Here is a 23005-nt window from a genome sequence, read left to right as displayed (position 1 = left end):
AGTTAGAGTATTAAAAGGTTGCTTCCAAGTTAAGCTTCCAAATATGAAGAGTTGCAACCCTTCAAGAATCAAAGCCACTAAAAGTCATAATGAATCTAAAAATTCATATTCATTCACATATTTAAAATTTAATGTATCAATTTATAATAATGTATTTACATTTATGGAGGTTCATGTATGTAGTTGAAGAGTTTTTGTTGAACCTAGTCAATTAGGTGAAAAGTTGTGTCCTTTCAAGTTGTCTTTTCAATTAGTATAAATACCTATGTACTTTGTCATTTAGAGAACAAGACTTTGAATTTGAATGAAACCTCCTTAGAGTTTATTCTCTCAAGATTTATGCTTTTCTTTGTATTCTTGTGTTTAGAATGCATGTATTAGAACTTTCAATCTAGTTTGATCGATTAGATTGTGGAGAGTTCGAAATCTTGAAGTTAGGAACAAGTTCTACTTTCTTCTTGATTATCGATCAATCTTCAAGCCCAAATCTGTTTAACTTTCTTGGGGTTGCTTACTAAATAGTTAATCGGGGTTATTCTTATTACTATTGTGGGGGTTCACCTTGCTTAGAGGGGAGTTCTCAAATGTGATTGAGGTAGTTCCTTTTATCATTTGGTATCAGAGCTTTCGCTCTAAATAAATTATATCTTTTCTTGTTATCCTTTCCATGCTATCTTCTTTCTTTCTTTAAATCATTTCATTCGTTTCCATTTTTTCTTGTGTCTTTTCATCTTCTCATTTAGTTTTCTTACTTTATACACTAAGCTTGCTGAAAAAAAAAGTCTGTGAAAAAAGAAAAGAAAAGTGTCTTATTGTTTTCTTGTGACCTTTCATATTCTTTTATTTCCTTCATATTTTAGTATACTTGCTAGAAAAATTAGAAAAAGAAATTGTCTTTACATCTTTCCATAATTAAAAAAAAAACTTTGAGATTTTGTGACATTTCGCGTTTTAGGCTATATTGGAATTTCTCGCGTGATTCTCACAAGAATGCTATCAGATTTGCTGGCTTATAATCCAAAGCATATTTAAGATGGTCAGGTAAAGGTTTCAATTCTAGTTCTGGTGGTTCCTCCAATGATGGACGCATTGGCTTAGTCTGCCACTCAAAAGCATATTTAAGATGGTCAGGTAAAGGTTTCAATTCTAGTTCTGGTGGTTCCTCCAATGATGGACGCATTGGCTTAGTCTGCCACTCACTCAGACTTAGCGGCCCGAATTTCTTCATGGTTTCTCCCAACGTAAGGACCTCACAAACTTGGTTCGCTTATTCTTCTTCAGGCAATTCTATTGAGTTGCTAAGTTGACATTGTTCATCATCCGAAAATTTTAATGCTTTTAACACATTAAATTTCATTTCTTGGTTATCTACGTGCATGGTTTGTTCTCCCTTATGCACGTCTATTAGCATTTTCCTAGTGGCAAGAAAAGGGCATCCAAGAATGATTGGCACATCCCTGTCTGCTTCATAATCAATGGTAATGAAATCCGCTGGGAATATGAACTTGTCAACTTTCACTAGAACATCTTCAATCTTTCCTTCAGGATATGTGATTGTTCTATCAGCGAGTTGAAACATTACAGAAGTGGGTTGTGCTTCACCAGTTCCTAATTTCTTGAAAATTGAGAGGTGTATGAATTTGATGCTGGCTCCCAGATCATACAAGGCATGTCCCACATCTAATCCTTCGATTGAGTACGGGACTGTGAAGCTTCCCGGATCCTTCTGTTTCTTGGGTAAGTTGTTGCCGACTAATGCATTGCACTCTTGCATTAGAGCAATTACTTTTGTCTCACTAACTCTTCTTTTCTTCGTCAAAATATCCTTTAGAAATTTTACATACTTGAGCATTTGTTCCAAGACCTCTATAAGTGGGATGTTAATGCGCATGTTCCTTATAAGTTCAAGAAAACGCTTGAACTGCTGCTCATCATTCTTCTTCAGCAAGCGTATGGGAAATGGTGCTTTTAGCTGCACCGCAAGTGCTCCTGCATTTGACGTGCTCGGATTGGGATGACTTGTGGAGTCAGACGTTCGTTCTTCTTGATCTTCAAATGCCTTTGGACGCGTTGTGTGCTTAGTTGAAGGATTATTATTTCTTGGGTTCACTGTTCTTTTCACAAGAGATTTGCCACTTCGTAATGTCACCGCATGACATTGCTCTTTTCTGTTACTATTTCCCGGAGTTTCTGTATTGCTGGGTAGGACCTTTGGCGGCCGATTCTTTAGCTCACTAGCAATTTGCCCCACTTGTATCTCCAGATTTCTAATGGATGACGCTTGGCTTTTTAACAATGCGTCATTCTGTGCGATATATTCCTTTAAGAGGTTTTCAAGGGGAGAAGTTGAACTCGACGCATGACCTCTTCTATTGAAAGATTGTTGGTGAAGCTGCTGAGATGGCTGGAATCTGGGTGGTGGTCCATGCCTATGCTACTGATTTACCCCTAGCTGGTGTTGCTCCTGTTGGTGACCTCCTCAAGAAAAATTTGGATGGTTCCTCCATCCGAGATTATAGGTGTTCGAGAATGGGTTGTTTTTAATAAAGTAGACTGACTGCGGATTCTGCAGGTAGTTGGTGTAGGAATGAGGATCTCCATAACCCACACAGCTAACCATGGGCTGTACGAATGTTTCCACTTGATTTACCTTTTGTGTGTTTGATGCGTTCCCCGGTGATATATTTTGTAAAAGGTTTGTCATAGTAGCCATTTGTGCAGAAAGCATGGCTATTGCATTAGAATCAATAGAGTTTACATTCTAAGAGCGTCTTCTCCTATCTGCTCTTGCGTCATAAGTATCATCTACCCATTCCATATTATGCTTGGCGATGCGGTCTAGTATTTCCTTAGCTTCGTTGTAAGATTTATCCATGATACTGTAAGTTGCAGCTTCGTGGCTGCCATTTAAGATGCTCTATTCAATCCTCCATAAAAGGTTTCCATCTGGACAATTAAAGGTAATCCGTGATTGGGATAGATCTTGACCATTCCTTTGAAGTGCTCTCACGCGGCACTCAAAGTTTGAAATTCTTCTTGCTTAAAGTTCATTATTTCTCTCCGCCTTTTTGCGTTAGTGGTGGGTGGGAAACATTTTTGAATAAATTTTTCCACTAACTTTTCCCAAGTTGTTATCTCCCAAGGCTCCAAAGAACTCGCCCATTTCTTTGCGTCATCACGCAGAGAATATGGAAATAAGGATAGCCTGATAGCTTCTGGGGTGATTCCAGGAATCAAAAACGAATTGCACGTCTCTAGGAAGCATTTCATGTGGGCGTGAGGGTCTTCTCCACGAGCACCTCCAAACTGGTCAGCTGTTTGAAGCATTTGTAGCATTACAGATTTCATCTCAAATCTTGTCCCATTCGGCATTGGATATATAATCCCTGGTGAGAAATCATACAACAGGAGACGCATACTCCCGCATGGGACGCGTACTACTATTCGCCATTATGATTGAATTTTGAGCAGCATTGGCTAGCCATTGAGCTAAGTTATGGTTTAGTTGCTCGTCCATCATTTGTTGTTGCCTGATTTTCTATCTGAATTGTTGTTGCCTTAACCTATGACGATGATTAGTTTGGTTTCTTCGTCGGAAGGTCCTTTCAACTTCGGGGTCGTATATGAGTTCAGGAGTGTTTTCCCTTCTCATAAAACATTTAGAAGCTTCGACTTAGCTTGTAATACTCCCTCATTTTTAAGTTTCTTACAAAAGATACAAGCAAAATTTCTGGTTACTTTTATTGCTAAATCTCCAGCAACGACGCCAAAAACTTGTTCGTGTTCCTCATGATGCGAACTTAGGAGTTCATTGTGTGAGGAAAGTGGGAAAATAGGGTGAAGTGTAAATGATGTGTTGATGATGTGTTAGTGATGCGTGCAGGGATGTGTGACACTCCTCTTTATGCGTTCAAGTTTTCCTGAATCGGATCTAAGTATAAATCTAATTTAGGTTCCTAGTAAGTTCAGGGTCAAACTCAGGGATTTAAATCAGAGCTAACGCTGGGCTTATGTTGTAGCTAATGTAGAAGAATCCAAAGTAAATGTTGAATGAGTTTTTATCTACACTAAGTAGCTGCGTGCGTACAAGAAGATGCAAAAGGTCAAGTGGAAAACAGGGTTCATATGAAAATGGTGCAGTGAAAATGGTATGCGTTGATCTAAGTGAGATGTACACGTGCAAGAATGTGGTGTGGATGAAAATGAACTTTGCTTGCTTATAATTCAAGTATGCGTTAATGCGTTAGGTTTCTGCTTAACTTCTATTCAGCACTTCTCAATGCGAATGCCACACAAATTCCTATCTCTAGGATGCATGCGTTAATCACAAAATGTAATGAAACACTAGTACCTCTATCTCTAGATGTTCTCTCGAATAATTCAAGCTAAAATAACTTTTACCAAGTAATTATGTTGGCTTAAGCATTTGGAAATTGAACTTGCATGAAGTCATGGATGCATTTAACATATAGCAAGAAATAAATAGTAGTAAAGTGTAATTGATCAAAAATGTGAATTCATAAAGAGCCAGATTGTCTTTACAATGTCAATACTTAATCGAATGAGATGAAGAGAGTAGAATTGAGATGAAAAGAAAAGAATCAAGCCACAGAGTATAATCTCTTGTCCTCTTTGGCTCAATTTAAATTCGTGTACAACCAAATTGTGGAAGAAATAGAGGAAAGTTCTCTCTCGAGCTAGGTCTCCTTCACTCCTTGATCAATGGTGGAGATGGATCTTTTCCCTTTGTGTTCTTCTTGTAGCAGCAACAAAGCTTTGAGTATTTCTGGTTTTCAAAATTATATACAATGAGCTGATTACCCTTCTTCTGGTGGGATTTCATCTATTTATAGGCGTTGCTTTTCACCAATTTGATGATGGGGCAGCATTAAATTCCATACCCTGGTCAGTCGCCTGACATTCAGACACTTTTCAGACGCCGTCAGTCAGATGTCTATGCTTGCAAGTGGTGATTTGACACAAACAGCTTAAGTCAAGGAACCTTTATTGCGTGAAATCCCTCCGACGCATGTGCATGCATTAGCTTCACCTACGACACTTAGAATCTTTGTTGAAATCCTGCAATAATATGCGTTAGTGACGTAGCTTTCAGAAATAAACATTCTTTTACACAAGTTTAGTAGTGTTTGAGTAATTCCATGCGTTTTCTCTAAGAATGATGAGATTTTATCATTGAAAACCTTAATTGTTTCAACTTTTGATAGACAATAACTTGTATTTCTACAAGTTATTAGTAACATATTCCCCAATGATGCTTATCACAATTCGAACATAAGGGTTTCTCAGCTTCCTCAACTACGCCATCTACCCTTTCTTTTTCCTCTTTATGCACCTTCGTCATTGTTGTCCCTCGTTCATCTTTCTTTCCTGTGCTTTTTCAGTTAAACTTTTCTCAACTCTCATAGCTATTTCCACTAACTGATTGAAATCCATCCAGTTAGCTATTAAGGTGACTGGAGTACGGATTTCCTTCCTGAGTCCGTTCTCAAACTTTCTACACCGATCTTTCTCATCTGTTATAATAGGAAGGGCATATTGGGATAATTCTGTATACTTTTGCTCATATTCAGCTACTATCGTTGACCCTTGAACTAACTTGAGAAACTCCTCCCTCTTAGATTCTTTGTATGAGCTAGGATAATACTTATCCTCAAAGAGTTTTCTGAACTCAGACCACAACAAAATTTCTGAACTGTTTCTCCTGGCGGCTATCACTCTCCACCACTTCTCCGCTTCCTTCTGAAACAGAAATGTTGCAAACCGAACCTTCTGGTCTTCAGGGCATTCCATCACATCAAAACACTTTTCAATCAAACTTAACCATATCTTGGCATCTACCGGGTCGGTGGTACCTTCAAACGTAGTGGCTTCTAGAGCTTTGAGCCTTTCAATACTGTACCTTTTCTCTAGGTTTGACTGTGCTGAACTCATACTGGCAACCAACCTTTGGGCCATCCTGTTAAATACCTGATTTTCTAACTGAGGGTCTATCCTTGCTTGCGAAATACTCAACTCCTCTTCAGTAGTCGTTTCGACCGCTATCAGTTTCCTAACTCTTTTCCTTGATGACTCTGGTCTTTTTCCACCTTCAAGACTTCTAATGGTAGGGTCAGCATTCCCCTCCTCTGTTTGCTCACCCTGCCTGCCACTTTTCCTCGGCATCTTTAACCTGATTATGAAGTACACATGTCGGGGACTCACACTAAGGACTCAAACTTATACATAAATTTTCCCTTTCTTCCCAAAATCTTACGCTCTAATACCAACTTGTCACACCCTGTCCCAGTTACCCTTTCAACCTGGAAAGGAGATGTGACGGCAGCAGTTACCAGCCTAGCACCGGCACTTACTGTCTAACTTAACCTCTTAACTTGATTCAAACCTGAATACATACAATCACAACATTCAAAGCACAGTTTAACCACAATTTTATTATATTAACATAACACAAGGTTTACAGGACTATTTACATTACAACATACAAACTTTTACACAATGAGCCCAAGAACATGTCCTAGTCCCTGAACACCCACACATGTGTACAAACATAAAGTAAAATAACAGTTCTGTCTTCCATCAACCTAAGTCTTTTAGCGGCAGAGCAACAACAAAGATGTCTTCTGGGAAGTGACTGCTACCTGGAGGTGGGGGGAAACATTTGAAAACATGAGCTAGAAGCCCAATGAATGACTAGCTTTTAAAAACATAAACTATGCATTAAAACTAGAAATCAATACTGAAAGCTTTAGCTGAAAACATAAATAACATTCACATAAACATTATCGTCACATAATACATCACAATGTATTCGCACTAGAATATAACTGGCTATTTCTCATATGAGAGTGGCTCATAAGCTGTATTCTCTATTCCAGCCCTACTGGTTCACTGTATGGCCAAGGAAGGAAACCTTCGCTCCAACCTTCTAAGCAATCCCTAGGTTAAGATGCGATGCCTTCGTCCACTACCCTCACCTAGACCTACTCAACCAATCTTAGGGTTAAGGTGTGCCTTCTCTGTCCAACACCTTCCTCAAGTGTGACGCTCCGTTCAACACCTGAAGTGTGGCTCCCAGGATTAAGACATGACTCCTTTGTTCAATGTCTCCCCTCAAGGTATGACTCCTCTGTTCGTCACCTGAGGTGTAAGGCTCCTCTTTCGAAGTCCAAGTAGCCTTAAGCTCTCATAGCCCGGCTTCCAGTTCCAACTCAGATCTAGTTTGAGTTATGTCACACAAATTTAATTTGAAATTAATGTCAATAATTAATTTCATTTTGGAAGCAGGTTATGTCACACAAATTTAATTTGATATTAATTTCAATAATTAATTTCATCGTGGAGGTGGTTAATTAAATTCTTTGTGAATTGATAATTTTAATGGAGAAAAGGATTAAAAGTTGGAAGTAAGATCTGATTGAAGGAAGATTTTGGAGATTGGAATCTTGAGGGTGGTTGTTGCTCAGGCTTCGTTGGGGAATCGAATTCAAAGATTGATTATTGAAGACTGCCGCTTGGATAGATATCTGAATCTTGTATCGAAGTTAGTAATCTTACTACTGGAACTGCCCATGTGCCAGACAATGTAGTTATGATTTACTGAGGATTTGATGATGGTTTGATGTTTATGTATGCCTTGCTGATATGAGGATTTAAAAGACTAGATGCATTAAAGATATTCAAATGCTAGCATGATTTGAGTATATTTTTGTTTTATGAGTTTCTATTTGATTTGAGGATGATGAGATGTATATGCATGTTATGGGACTAGGCTGGCGAAATGTATATGTATGTTACAGAACCATGATGATGAGATGTATATGTATGTTATAGAACCATGTTATGATACTTATGATGTTGAGATTGTGATAGTATCCTCACTAATTAGTTAGATGCCCACTAGAGATTGTGTGTTCTTCGAGATTCACTAGAGGTGGTGCTTTCCTTCGGAATTCACCAAAGGTTTTGTGTCCTTCGGGACTCACTAGAGGCGGTGGTTTCCTTCGGGATCCACCAAAGGTTGTGTTTCCTTCGGGATTCATTAGAGGTGGTGCTTTCCTTCAGGATTCACCAGAGGTTGTGTTTCCTTCGGGATTCACCAAAGGTTGTGTTTCTTTCAGGATTCATTAGAGGTGGTGTCTCCTTCGGGGTTCACCAAAGGTATGGGTCCTACGAGACTTACTAGAGGTAGTGAGTAATGCGTTGATCAAGAAGGCAGAAGGTGCAGGTGCTGTCCAGGGGTTGGGAACAAACTGTAACCCAAGTTTAGACGAGGAGTGCTCCCAAACTACTCGTGCGTTTTAGGTGATTTTAAAACCACTTGAAAGCTACGATTATTTAGTTTTGAAGGCATGGCTGCCATGGAAGAAGCTCAAAGGAATCAGGCTGGAGACTGAAGAAAAAACAGAAGGGTCGAACTCTTGGGTAAGCTTGGGCCAGTCTTGATGATTTGAAAATTCCGGCCAAACCACGAAGATTTATGGGCTGAGATATTAAGGTAAAGACATTTCTAGACCTATTTGTAGAAGGAAGTGTCTCAAAATAAGGTCTGGAATGATGAGTAATTTGAGCTTCGAAATGAATCCGGAATTTAGGATTCAAAAGGAAGCCAAGGGAGACCAAGGAACTTGATATGAGAGAGGTTCCTACAAATCAAAGTGAGTGGTATTTCCTTTAAGGTCTTAAGCATATATTTCATGTTTGAGTTCATGTTGTGAATGAGTAGCCGAAAAGAACATGAGAATATGTGGTTGGGATGGTTAGGGGGTCAGCAGACCTAATTCCTGAGCCCGGAGCAGAATCTCATAGGATGGTCAGGGGGCCATGAGGCCTAGTTCCTGAGCCTGTGGGAGGAACCTCGTATAGGATGGTCAGAGGGTCGACGGGCCTAGCTTCTGAGCTCATAAGCAGGGATCTATGTGCACATAGGGAACACAAGATGGTATGCATTATGATTAGTATCAGTTTAACTATCTACCGTGTGTGTAGGTAGGGTTGAGAACAGACTCATACTAGACTGAGGTTTGGATGTTAACCTTGTATTTGTGATATGCTAGTATTTTTATGAGTTGAAAGAGACTCTATAAGCTGTTTACCACTCACTGAGCTTCTTGAAGCACATTCTTTTCTTTCATGTTTTCTTTCCTTAGTAGCAAAGGATGAAGAGTTCCAGGGTGCTGCTAAGGTCAAAGTCTGCCACGCCACAACCACACTTTTGGTTTTAAGTTGTTGTTGTAAACTTTGTAGATAATTCTGGGAAATATAAAAACGATATACTGTTTGTAGTAAAATGAGTTTAGCCAAACAGTTGTTGTTTATATCCATGGTTTAAAGGTTAATGAGTAAAAAAGTTTCAGATGGGTAATAGGTATCACAAAAGGGTGGTATCTGCCATCCTCATGCCTCCTTTTAGGTTTTAGAGTTAGGCTCGGGAGGGGGTGTGACAAGTTGGTATCAGCGCATAAGTTTTGAAAAACCTGAGGTTTATGTTCAGGAAAATCAGAGGGATGTGTGGTAGAGCAGATTCCATAGGTTTAAAGAGAAACCTAGGAATTAGTCAAAGTGAGACTAAGAGGAATAGCGAAAGTGGCGGACCTAGCAGACAACCTGAGCTGAAACTCACAACGCTACCTGAAGATCCGTCGGGGAAGGTAAGAATGAATTAAGTTATTCTCAATTAGAGTTTGAGATAGAAAAGTTATTTGTAGATAGTTTGGTTCGACGACTAGCTAAGAGATGGCTAGGAGAAGTATCGTTGGACAAACTAAGGAAGTTAATATCAGATTAGCGCAGCAGAAACGTAGTTATAGACAAGGTTATAAAGGTTTGGGACAAAGGTTGTTGTAAAACCTTAAATCGAAGTAGGTCCGAGCAAATTTCAAGGACGAATTTTTCTTAAGGCGGAAGTAATTGTGAAACTCGGTTCCTAATTTCCCTACTTAAGCAAGTAATTAGAGTAATTAACCAAGTATAACTTAAATCTTATGTTGAAGGGAAGGAAAAATTCTAAGTATTGGAGTAAATGTTTGAGTAGCTTTGAGTTGGAGCTCAATAGGTGGAAATTTGGCTAAGTGTTGAAGCCTAGGACAACCATGCATTGAGGCTTGTGAGGCATAGGTGCATGGTGAAAGTTGCCTATGCGTTGGTCTTGACATTGGAGGTGGCATGTTGGGTAAGTAGTGGACGCATGAAGGACTATGCATTGGTATAGGGTGTGCAGCCAAGACACCAAGCAATGGGTCAAACCATGATGGACTCATGTTGGCCGAGCGTTGGCATGAGGCGCTGCCTAAGCGTTGGCGTGACATGGGCTGCTCATGCGCTGGGTTGATAAGAGGCAACGAAGTAGCGAGGAAGAGCCATCGAGGGACAAGGATGGTCCAGGCGCGAGTAGGACGTATTTGGTTGCGCGCAAGTGTGGGGGCTGGGCGTTGTTGCGTTACATGAGGGTGATCGCATAGCAACTTGTGAGGTTGCACGATAGCACCAGATGGTAGCACTAGACAATGAGCATAGGTGCTAGACGATGAGTGCAAAGCTAAGCGATTGAGGCTGGGCACGCATGGTTCAGTGTATGGCGATAAGCACAAGGCGCTGGCTACTCGATGTGTGTTGGAGCTATGCGATGGAACAAGGTAGCATGCGTTGAGGTATGTGATGATGAGCATTCGACGCGTGCAAGAGCTACACAATGAAGCTATGCGATGGAACAAGGCAGCGTGCGTTGAGGTATGCGATGATGAGCATTTGATGCGTGCAAGAGCTACACGATGAAGCTATGCGATGGGCCAAGCCATGATGGGCGCATAGGGTAGTGTCTATACGTTGATGGGGCTTGCAGCACACAAGACTTGTGAGGTTAGTTGGTGAGTGCGTTGGTCTTCAGCACGTGGCTATGGGCGTTGGCAAGAAACAAGGGCATGCTTGCATTGGTCATGAGAGTATGCGTTAGCATGAGGCTAGGCAATGATAAGATAAACCATGAGGTGGTGGCTTGAGACCTAGCTTGACCCAAGGTTTGGCATGCAATGGTGTCATGCGTGGACAATAGGCCGAGCGATGGTTGAGTGATGACCAAGGATGTGGCCAACAAAGAGATAGGTGGCGCCAAGGGTGAGCCATGGAAAGGAGTATGCGGCCAAGTAAGGACTTGAAATGACTTGCGGTTAGTGTGGCATAAAGGAGGGTGATGCGATGATCAAGTAAGCATGCGGCCATAAAGGGTATGCGATAATAAGAAGAGCTATGGGCTGATGGACAAGTGGCTGAACCAAGAAGAGTTTGAGCTTAAGTTAGAAGAAGGTGGACAAATAGGGTTTCATGCAAAGGAGACTTATGCATGAAGAAGACAATGCAACTTCATGCAAGTAGGAAGTGGCATGGAAGTAGGTGGTGGCAAAACAAGGTGCAGACACTCAAAAGCTTTTAAGTAGAAGGTGTCATACGTTGAAGCCTTAAGAGATGATGAGGATCGATTGCTAAGGCCTATAAATACCACCATAAGGCTTCTCTTCAGTTCATAACACAAATTCTCTTCAAAGGACAATAGGAAGAGGGTTTGAGGGCAGATTTAGAAGAAGCTTTGCATTGATCATGAAAAGTATACATTGATAGCAAAACCATGCGTTGATCAAGAAGGCAGAAGGTGCAGTGTTGTCTAGGCGTTGGGGACAGACTGTAACCCAAGTTCAGACGGGGAATGCTTCCTTGGGTGATTCCAAAGCCATTTGAAAGCTCTAAGTGTCTAGTTTTGAAGGTAGGGCTGGCAGAGAAGAAGCTCCAAGGAATCAGGCTGGAGATTGAAGTAAAGATAAAAGGTTCGAGCTCCCGGCTAAGTTTAGGCCAGTCTTGATGATTTTAGGATTTTAGCCAAACCACGTGAAGTTATGGGCTACAATTTTAAGGTAAGTAAGTTAAGACATTTCTAAACCTATTTGTAGAAGGAAATGTCTCAAAATAAGGTCTAGAATGATGAGTAATCTGAGCTTCGAAATGGATTTGGAATTTAGGGTTCAAACGGAAGCCGAGGGAGACCAAGGAACTTGGAATCAAAGAGGTTCCTACTAATCAAGGTGAGTGGTATTTCTTATAAGGTCTTAAGCATATCTTTCATGTTTGAGTTTATGTTATGAATGAGTAGTCGAGACGAGCATGAGAATATGTGGCCAGGATGGTCAAGGGGTCAGCAGACCTAGTTCCTGAGCCCGGAGCAGAATCTCACAGGATGGTCAGGGGGCCATGAGGCCTTGTTCCTGAGCCTGTGGAAGGAACCTCGTATGGGATGGTTAGAGGGCCGACGGGCCTAGCTTTTGAGCCCATAAGCAGGGATCTATGTGCACATAGGGAACACAGGATAGTATGCATTTATGATTAGTATTAGTTTAATTATCTACCGTGTGTGTAGGTAGGGTTAAAAACATACTCATTCGAGACTGAGGTTTGGATGTTGATTAGTATCAGTTTAATTATCTACCGTGTGTGTAGGTATGGTTGAGAACATACTCATTTGAAATTGAGGTTTGGATGTTAACCTCGTACTTGTGATATGCTTATATTGTTATGAGTTGAAAGAGACTCTATAAGTTGTTTACCATTCATTGAGTTTCTTGAAGCTCATTCTTTTCTTTAATGTTTTCTTTCCTAGGTAGTGAAGGATGAAGAGTTCCAGGTGCTGCTAAGGTCAAAGTCTGCCATGCCACAACCACACTTTCGGTTTTAAGTTCTTGTTGTAAGCTTTGTAGTTAAGTCTGGGAAATGTAAAAACGATATATTGTTTGCAATAAAATGAGTTTAGCCAAATAATTGTTGTTTATATCCCTGGTTTAAAGGTTAATGAGTGAAAAAGGTTCAAATGGGTAGTAGGTATCACAAAAAGGTGGTATCTGTTGTCCTCACGCCTCCTTTTGGTTTATGAAGGTAGGCTCGAGAGGGGGTGTGATACAACACCACTCGAGAACCCTCTGTATTTTCTTGGGATAAAGGATTCAAGCAAGAGTTGTGGGCTTTGCTTAGATCCTTGGAAGAGGGAAAGGAGATGGAGAAGAAGATAGAGGAGTTTCTACAGAGAACTTTTCTCTTGGAGAGAACTCTTCTCTCTTGAGCCAATAGGAAGTAGAAACATCCATTCAACTTCTTGAATCCCGCGTTTGTTAACTTGAGAGAATAGAGGGAGAGAGTTATAACTCCTTCCCTTTTTATTAATTTCAAATAAATTAAGAAAATAAAAAGATATATATAATAACTACTTTATTATATATATACTCTATATGTTATAATGCAACATAAACTATAGATTTTATTCTCTCTTAACTATACATGGCATTTAATATAATCACATTTATATTAAATCCACTTATATGAATCTCATCCATATAAATGATATTTGGATCATATCCAAATATTTAATTCCTCTCAATATAAATCATATTTATATTTAATTACATGAATCTTATTCAGATAACGGTATTTGAATCATATTCAAATTCCTCTCAATTATAATGTATCAAATACATTATAATTAATTATATCATATATAATTAATTCCCTCAATTAATTTGAACACTTCAAATTAATCCAAAGATTAAATCCCTGTTGAGCTACAGAAGGGACCTTATGGACCTGTAGATTGAAGTTCCAACAGTACTCGAATAATTAATTAAACTCTTTATTTAAATTACCCAACATCCGTTAACTACTGGTCACTCCACTAAAGACGAATAGTTGCACTCTTCGCACTACAGATAAATTTTTTTGTCCATTGAATATAACCAATCAGCAGTGCGATGACCCTTCATAAATTGCTCGTAAGTACAACTGGGTCAAAATACCGTTTTTCCCCTACAATTACATCTAACTTCTTAAGTACCACTGATTCCTCTAATGAGTAATAAGTCATAGTCCCATTATGACCAAGTCCCTCTCAGGCCAGGAGAGGGTGTGGCCACTATGTTCAAGACTTGGAATCAGCCCTTAAAGGAACAACTTATCTACTTGCCCCTACAACGGGAAATGAGTGAATTCTGTCTTGTGTAGCTGTGTTCCCAACTCCCCAGTCAGACGAATCCCCAAAATGGTAATCTTATTGAGTTGGTAATCTGGCCACTCTTACCATACAAATCAAAGGACCGCCTTCATGAGCAGAAGTTCATAACTCACTCAGGATTCAAGTCACGTCACCTATGGTCATCCTAGTGAAATGTAAATCTCTCTTATTGACGACGTTATATAAAGAGACTAATCATTTCGTGGTCCGGTCTTATACAAACTCTTTGTATAGGATACCCCCGCTCGTATGTCTCCACATGAATGATCAGGATTAGATCATTTGTAGCACTTTTAACACTTGTAACACCTACAAAGCGGGTTGTATCCGTGGTGTCACAAGGATAAGGTACCTAGCTTTATCCATCTACTACAAACCATTTAGGTTATTATTTAAACAAGATCCACTTGTATGTTTCTACATACTTGTTTAAATTAGATGAATTAACCTCAGATCTTAGTTTATTGGATTGAGTATATGCTAATAAAGTTTACAAAGTTTATACAAAGTTTACAAACTACGAGATTATAACGAGATTTAGGACATCATTCCCAATATTTTCCCCATTAAGTTTGTTGTGTTATCCATCATCACACTTGAAACTTTCAAGCGGTTTTTGGTTATTTAGGTTATCATTACAACATCTCATTTAGTATTGATGTAACCGGAGAAAAATCGATTTTCATTGCAACATCTCACAATTATTTAGCATAATCACTTCAAATCCCCGAGTTCGACCTTAGGTTTCACTAAGACACTTGGAACCAGGTTTCACTTGGCCTGTGTTCGAGAAAACTTGTGACTGGTGTATGTTCATTACATTTGAGCACATAAGACTCGATATCACAATAAATCTGAACTCTGAAATCATCGCATCTTTTATTGACAACACTACCCAAGGAAACAAGAGGTGGATAATTATTTGATCCAAGTGAGACTAAAGTGTTTGTGTTGACAAACGCTACCTTCTTGGAAAAAGACCACATGCAGGATCATAAGCCAATAACCAAAATTGTTTTAATTGAAATTTCTAATGAATCTACTGAGACTTTAACAAGGGTGGTTGAAGAGGCTGATACTTCAACAAGAGTTATTGATGTGGGTTCATCTAGTCATACACATCCATCTTAAGAGTTGAGATTATTTCGACGTAGTGGAAGGGTAATGAACCCACCTATATGCTACATGGGTTTAATAGAAGCAAGACATTATAGCTGATGATGGAGTTGAGGATCCATTGTCTTATAAACAAGCAATGGAAGATGTTGACAAGGATGAATGGATTAAAGCCATGAATCAAGAAATGGAGTCCATGTACTTCAATTCTGTCTGGGAGCTTGTGAATCAACTTGATCAGGTAAAACCTAATGAGGTTGTAAATGAATCTACGAGAGAAAAAGAGATGTAGATGGAAAGGTACAGACTTTTAAAGCTAGATTTGTGGCAAAGGGTTATACCCAGGTTGAGGGAGTGAACTATAAAGCAACTTTCTGACCTATTGTCATGTTAAAGTGTATCAGAATTCTCTTGTCCATAGCCATATATTATGACTATGAAATATGGCAAATGGAAATCAAGTTAACTGCCTTTTTGAATGGTAATCTTGAAGAAACCATCTGCATGAATCAACCAAAAGGATTCATTGAACAAGATTAATAGCAAAAGGTTTGCAAGCTTAATTGATCCATTTATGGACTGAAACAAGCATCTCGATCTTGGAATATAAGATTTGATACTACGATCAAATCTTATGGTTTTGATCAGAATGTTGATGAACCTTGTGTTTATAAGAAAATCATCAACAAGTCAGTAGCTTTCCTCGTGCTGTATGTGGATGATATCCTACTCATTGGAAATGGTGTATGTTTTCTGACTGATGTAAAGAAATAGTTGGCTGCCCAATTCTAAATGAATGATTTGGGAGAGGAGCAGTTTGTTCTAGGGATCCAGATTATCAAGGATTGTAAGAACAAAAGGTTGGCATTGTCTCGACATCGTATATTGATAAGATGCTTGTCAGATATTCGATGCACAATTCCAAAAAGGGTTTATTACCTTTCAGGCATGGATTTGTATTGTCTAAGGAACAGTGTCCTTAGACTCCTTAAGAGGTTGAGGTAATGAGACAAATTCCCTATGCATCGGCTATTGGTAGCCTTATGTATGCAATGTTATATACCAAATCTGACATTTTCTATGCAGTAGAGATTGTCAGTCGATATCAATCCAATCCAGGATTAGATCATTGGACAGTAGCCAAAACAATCCTCAAGTATCTTCGGAGAATGAGAGAATATATACTTGTGTATGGAGATAAGGATTTGATCATTACAGGATACACGGACTTTGACTTTCAGACTGATCAAGATTTTTAGAAATCCATATCAGGGTCAATGTTTACTCTGAATGGAGGAGCCATAGTATGACGAAGCATCAAGCAAGGATGCATCGCAGACTCCACTATGGAAGTTGAATACATAGCTACTTGTGAAGTTGCTAAAGAGGCTGCTTGGCTTAAGAAGTTCCTTACTGATTTGGAAGTTGTTCCAAATATATCTTTGCCCATCACATTTTATTGTGATAACAGTGGTGTTGTGGAAAATTCAAAGGAACCTAGGAATCATCGTAGAGGGAAACATATTGAACGGAAATATCACTTGATTCGGGAGATTGTGCATCAAGGTGATGTGGCTATCATGAAGATTGCTTCGGAGCACAATGTTGTTGATCCGTTTACAAAGGCTCTCATGGCTAAAGTGTTCGAGGGTCATCTAGAAAGTCTGGGTCTACGAGATATACAACATATTGTCTAGGGCAAGTTGGAGCTGTTATTAGGGTATAGTGTATGCCCTAGTTGATTGTATTTTGCACATTATTTGTATTGTACATTAGGCTCCCTAAGCTTTAGGACAAGTGGGAGATTGTTGAGATTAGTGTCCTAAATCTCTTGTATTCTCGTAGTTTGTAAAAAAATATATAAAGAAATTCATATTAATAAAATAATTGTTATTTTATGAGCATACACTTAATCCAATAAACTAAGATCCTAGGTTATTTTATGTAATTTAAACAAGCATGTAGAGACATACAGATGGATCTTGTTTAAATAATAACCTAAACGGTCTGTAGTAGATGGAGAAGGTTGGGTACCTTATCCTGGTGACACTACGGATAAGACCTACCTTGTAAATGTTACAAGTGCTGTAAAGTGCTACATATAATCTGATCCTGATCATTCATGTGGAGACATGTGAACGGGGATATCCTATACAAAGATTTTGTATAAGACCGGACCATGAAATGATTAGTCTCATTATGTAACACCGGTAATATAGAGACTTACATTTCACCAGGATGACCATAAGTGACATAACCTGAATCTTGAGTGAGTTGTGAACTCCTGCTCATGAAGGCATTCCTTTTATTTGTACGGGTGAGAGTGGCCAGATTTCCAACTCAATAAGCCTACCATTTTGGGGATTCGTCTGATTAAGAACACAGCTACACAAGATGGAATTCACTCCTTCCCCAATGTCGAGGTAAGTAGATAAATTACTCCCTTAAGGACTAATTTCGAGGCTTGAACAATGTGGCCACACCCTCTCTTAGCCCAAGAGGGACTTGGTCATAGTTGGACTATGACTTATTGTCTATTAGAGGAATTAATGGTACTTAAGGAGTTAGATATAACTACAGGGGCGAGACAATAATTTTGGCCCAGCTGTACTTACGAGCAATTTGTGAAGGGTCATTGCCCTGTTCATCCAATGAACACAGAAATATATTTGTAGTGTGAAGAGTGCAGTTGTCGGTCTTTACTGAAATGATTGACAGTTAATAGATGTTGGGTAATTTAATTAAAGAGTTTAATTAATTATCTAAGCACCATTGGACTTCAATCTACAGGTCCATAAGGTCCTCTTCGTTAGCTCAACAGGGATTTACTTGAGAATTAATTTTGGATTAATTTGAAGTGTTCAAATTAACTGAGGGAATTAATTATATGCGATATAATTAATATAATGTATTTGATACATTATAATATAAAGAATTTTGAAGGAATTGGAATATGATTCAAATACTAATTATATGAATGAGATTCATATAATTAAATTTAATATAAATATGATTTACATTGAATACCATAAATAGTTTAGAGGAATTAAATATTTGAATATGATTCCAATATTAATTATATGGATGAGATTCATATAATCGAATTTAGTATAAGTGTGATTTATATTAAATGTCATACATTGTTGAGAGAAAATAAAACTGTAGGTTATATTGTATTTGATACAATATAAAAATATAGCTTATATGCTATATATATATATATATGTGTGTGTGTGTGTGTGTGTGTGTATATATATATATATGTATGTATGTATGTATATATATATATGTATGTATGTATGTATATATATATATGTATGTATGTATGTATGTATATATATATGTATGTATGTATGTATATATATATATATATATATATATATAGATATGTATATATACATATGTATAGATATACATATGTATATACACATATGTATATGTATATATATATCTATATGTATATGTATACATGTGTACACATGTACACATGTGTACATATATGTATATATATATATATCTATATGTATATGTACACATGTATGTATATGTATATGTATATATATGTATCTGTATATATATATATATGTATGTACATACATATATATATATATGTGTGTGTGTGTGTGTGTGTGTGTGTGTGTATATATATATGTGTATATATATGTATGTATGTATAATTACTATTATTAATTGAATTTAATTGAATTAATTTTAATTTAATTAAAACGAGGGAATTACAACTCCCTCCACCTAATTTCTCTCACCCATTACATGTAGTGGAAATTGGTTATGGTTGAACGATTCACCAGATCATCTTTCTCCTTCGTTTTTTGGGAAAAGAGTACTCTCTGCAGAAAAATCACAGAGAAGAAAATCTTCTTCTCTCCCTCTCATCATCTTCTTCCCTCTTCCAAATATTGGGCAGAGCCCACAATTCCTACCAATTCTCAATCCTAGAGAATACAAAATGTTCCTGTTGTGATGGTGTCCTGATCGGAGAAGCGATCATGATCTACATCGAGCGAAACGTGAAGAAATTGGCTTCAAGGGTATGTATGTTTCTTCCCTAATTTCCCTCAAATGCATGTTGTAAAATATGGTTTAATAATGCAAAGTTTTATTCTGTAATTTCTGAAATTCTGTAAAAGATTAAAAATGGGATTGATCCCCGCTTCCACTATGAAATCGTCAATGGTTTCCCTTTAGTATCTACATACATGTTTAAATTACATAAAATAATCTAGGATCTTAGTTTATTGGATTGAGTGTATGCTCATAAAATAACAATTTATTTATACAATGTTTAAAAACTACGAGAATATGGGAGAGATTTAGGACACCAATTCCAACAATCTCCGACATGTCCTAAAGCTTAAGGGAGCTAAATGTACATTACAAATAAAGTACAAAATACAAAAAACTAGGGCATACACTATACCTCAGTAGCATCTCTCACTTGCCCTAGATAATATACTGCATGTCCCATAGACCCAGACTTTCTAGATGACCCTTGAACACTTTAGCCGCGAGAGCCTTTGTAAATGGATCAACAACATTGTGCTCTGAAGCAATCTTCATGACAATCACATCACGTCGATGCACAATCTCTCGAATCAAGTGATATTTTCGCTCTATGTGCTTGCCTTTTCGATGACTTCTTGGTTCTTAGAATTTGCCACAACATCACTGTTATCACAATAAAGTGTGATGGGCAAAGACATATTTGGAACAACTTTCAGATCAGTAAGGAACTTCTTAAGTCAAACAGCCTCTTTAACAGCTTTACAAGCAGCTACGTATTCAGCTTCCATAGTGGAGTCTACGATGCATCATTGTTTAATGCTTTGCCAAATTATAGCTCCTTCATTAAGAGTAAACACTGACCCTGATGTGAATTTCTGAGAATCTCGATCAGTATGAAAGTCGGAGTTCGTATATCCTATAAGGATTAAATCCTTATCTCCATACACAAGCATATAGTCTCTCATTCTCTAGGTACTTGAGGATTATTTTGACTGTTGTCTAGTGATCTAATCCTGGATTGGATTGATATTTACTGACAATCCGTACTGCATAGCAAATTTCAAGTCTAGTACATAACATTGCATACAGAAGGCTACCAACACCCGATGCATAGGGAATTCATCTCATTGCCTTAGCCTTTTGAGGAGTCTTAGGACACCGCTCCTTAGACAATACATGTCCATGCCTGAAAGGTAATAAACCATTCTTGGAATTGTACATTGAATATCTGACAAGCATCTTGTCAATATATGATGTTTGAGACAAGGCCAACCTTTTGCTCTTATGATCCCTAATGATCTGGATCCTTAGAACAAGCTACGTCTCTCCTAAATCTTTAATTTGGAATTGGGCGGCCAACCATTTCTTTACATCAGTCAGAAAACCTACATTATTCCCAATGAGTAGGATATCATCCACATACAACACGAGGAAAACTACTGAGTTGTTGATGATTTTCTTTAAACACAAGGCTCATCAACATTCTGATCAAAACCATAAGATTTGAATGCAGTATCAAATCTTATATTCCAAGATCAAGATGCTTGTTTCAGTCCATAAATGGACCGTAAGCTTGCAAACTTTTTGCTCTTGATCTTGTTCAATGAATCCTTTTGATTGATTCATATAGATGGTCCCTTTAAGATTGTCATTTTAAAAGGCAATCTTGACGTCCATTTTTCATATTTCATAGTCATAATATGTGGCTATGGACAAGAGAATTCTAATAAACTTTAACTTGACAACAGATGAGAAAATTTCTTCATAGTCCACTCCCTTAACATGGTAACTCTTTGGCATAAGTCTAGCTTTAAAGGTTTGTACCTTTCCATCTATACCTCTTTTTCTCTTATAGATCCATTTATAACCTATAGGTTTTACCCCATCAGGTTGATCTACAAGCTCCCAAACAGAATTGAAGTACATAGACTCCATTTCTTTATTCGTGGCTTTAATCCATTCATCCTTGTCAACATCTTCCATTGTTTGTTTATAGACAATGGATCCTCAAGACCATCATCAGCTGTGATGTCTTGGGCTTCTGTTAAACCCATGTAGCGTATAGGTGGGTTCATAACCCTTCTACTACGTTGAAGAAATCTCAACTTTTGAGATGGATGTGAATGACTAGATGAACTAATATCAGCAACCTTTGTTGATGTATCGGCCCCTTCAACAACCCTTGTTGGAGTCTCAGTAGATTCATTAGAAATTTCACTTAAAATAATTTTGCTTCGTGGTTTATGATCCCTTTTGTGGTTTTCTTCCAAGAAAATAGCGTTTGTTGATACAAACAGTTTTTTCTCACTTGGACAAAAAAAGTACCCACCTCTCGTTTCCTTGGGGTAGCCTACAAATAGGCATACTTTTGAACAAGGTTCCAACTTTTTGGGATTTGTCATTAGCGCATAGGTTGGACATCACCAAATTCTAAAGTGGCATAAACTACCTTTACGACCTCTCCATAACTCAAAAGGTGTTTCGGAAACATTCTTTGGGGGAATGTTATTCAAAATATAAACAATAGTCTTTACTGCATATCCCCAAAACGAGTCAGGAAGTTGAGCATAACTCATCATAGACCGAACCATGTCCAACAGGGTTCTGTTTCTCCTTTCTGATACACCATTCTATTGAGGTGTACCAGGGGTTGAGAGTTGGGACGTAATTCCATGTTCTATCATATAGTTTTGGAATCTTAAGTCCATATACTCTCCACCACGATCAGATCGTGGTGTTTTTAACTTTTTTTTTACCTAACAAGTTTTCAACTTCAATATTATACTTCTTGAACTTTTCAAGTGCTTCGAACTTATATTGCATTAGGTATAGATATCCATATCTAGAATAATCATCTATGAAAGAGATGAAATACTCATATCCTCTTTGTGCTCTTATATTCATCGGACCGCAGAGATCTGAATGTATAAGCTCTAAGGTCTCTTTGGCTCTATAACCTTTTCCAGCAAAAGGTCGTTTTGTCATTTTTCCTTCAAGGCATTACTCACATACAAGTAAAGAGTTTTCTTCTAAACCATTTAGAAGTCCATTTTTCACCAATCTCTCAACCCTATTGAGATTAATATGACCTAGCTTTTGATGGCAAAGATGGACATTTTCTTTAGGAGATACTCTCGGTCTTTTAATAGTTGTTGCCGTTTTGAACAGTTTAGTATTTAGCATGAGTTTTATAACTACGGCCTTAATACATATATGTTACTTTCCATTGAATCAAAGCATAGTTCCATTTCATTCTTAAAAATAAACAATTTATTTTCAAAGAAGGATAGGGAATACTTTTGTTCAATCAGACAAGAAACATAAATTAAGTTTCTCTTGATATGAAAAACTACATATACGTCATCTAATAATATATATTGTTTTTTGTCCAAAAATAACTTAAGCCTGCCAACAGCAACAACTGAAACGACCTCACCAGTACTGATTCTGAGAGTCATCTCTTCAGCTACTAATTGTCTCCAGGAATTAAATCCCTGATAGGAAAGACATATGTGATTAGTAGCTCCTGAATCAACTATTTAGGCAGAATTATCATTCTCTACTAAGCACGTCTCCAAGACAAATAAATTAGATTTATTTTCTTTGGAGTTCTTTCTTTTCTAAAGAGTAGTGGGATCAGCTCCATAACCCATATCATAAACTCCAAGTTTCATCTTAGAGGACAATCCTCGTTGATTAACTTCACTAGATATAGCAACATTTGTATTTTCTATTTGTCCCTTGATATTCAATATGGACTGGAGTTTATCTAGGGAGCTGACAATACTGATTTCATCTTATCAACCC

General features: G+C 37.9%; 1 protein-coding gene across 1 annotated transcript; it reads right to left on the bottom strand.

Annotated features, from left to right (window-relative positions):
* Nucleotides 1–1267: 1267 nt before the first annotated feature.
* On the bottom strand, nucleotides 1268–3372 carry LOC120079150 (uncharacterized). Its single transcript, XM_039033326.2, has 3 exons — nucleotides 3119–3372; nucleotides 2810–2900; nucleotides 1268–2305 (listed from the first exon to the last, which is right to left on the bottom strand). The coding sequence occupies exons 1-3, from the start codon at nucleotides 3370–3372 to the stop codon at nucleotides 1268–1270; spliced, it is 1383 nt and encodes a 460-aa protein (XP_038889254.2).
* Between the last annotated feature and the right edge of the window lie 19633 nt (nucleotides 3373–23005).

This window comes from Benincasa hispida, chromosome 6 (genome assembly GCF_027475165.1).
Source record: "Benincasa hispida cultivar pf3 chromosome 6, pf3_genome.v1.1, whole genome shotgun sequence".
NCBI classification, from domain to species: domain Eukaryota; kingdom Viridiplantae; phylum Streptophyta; class Magnoliopsida; order Cucurbitales; family Cucurbitaceae; genus Benincasa; species Benincasa hispida.
Note: the sequence above shows the minus strand (reverse complement) of the source record. Positions and strands in the feature narration are given on the sequence as shown.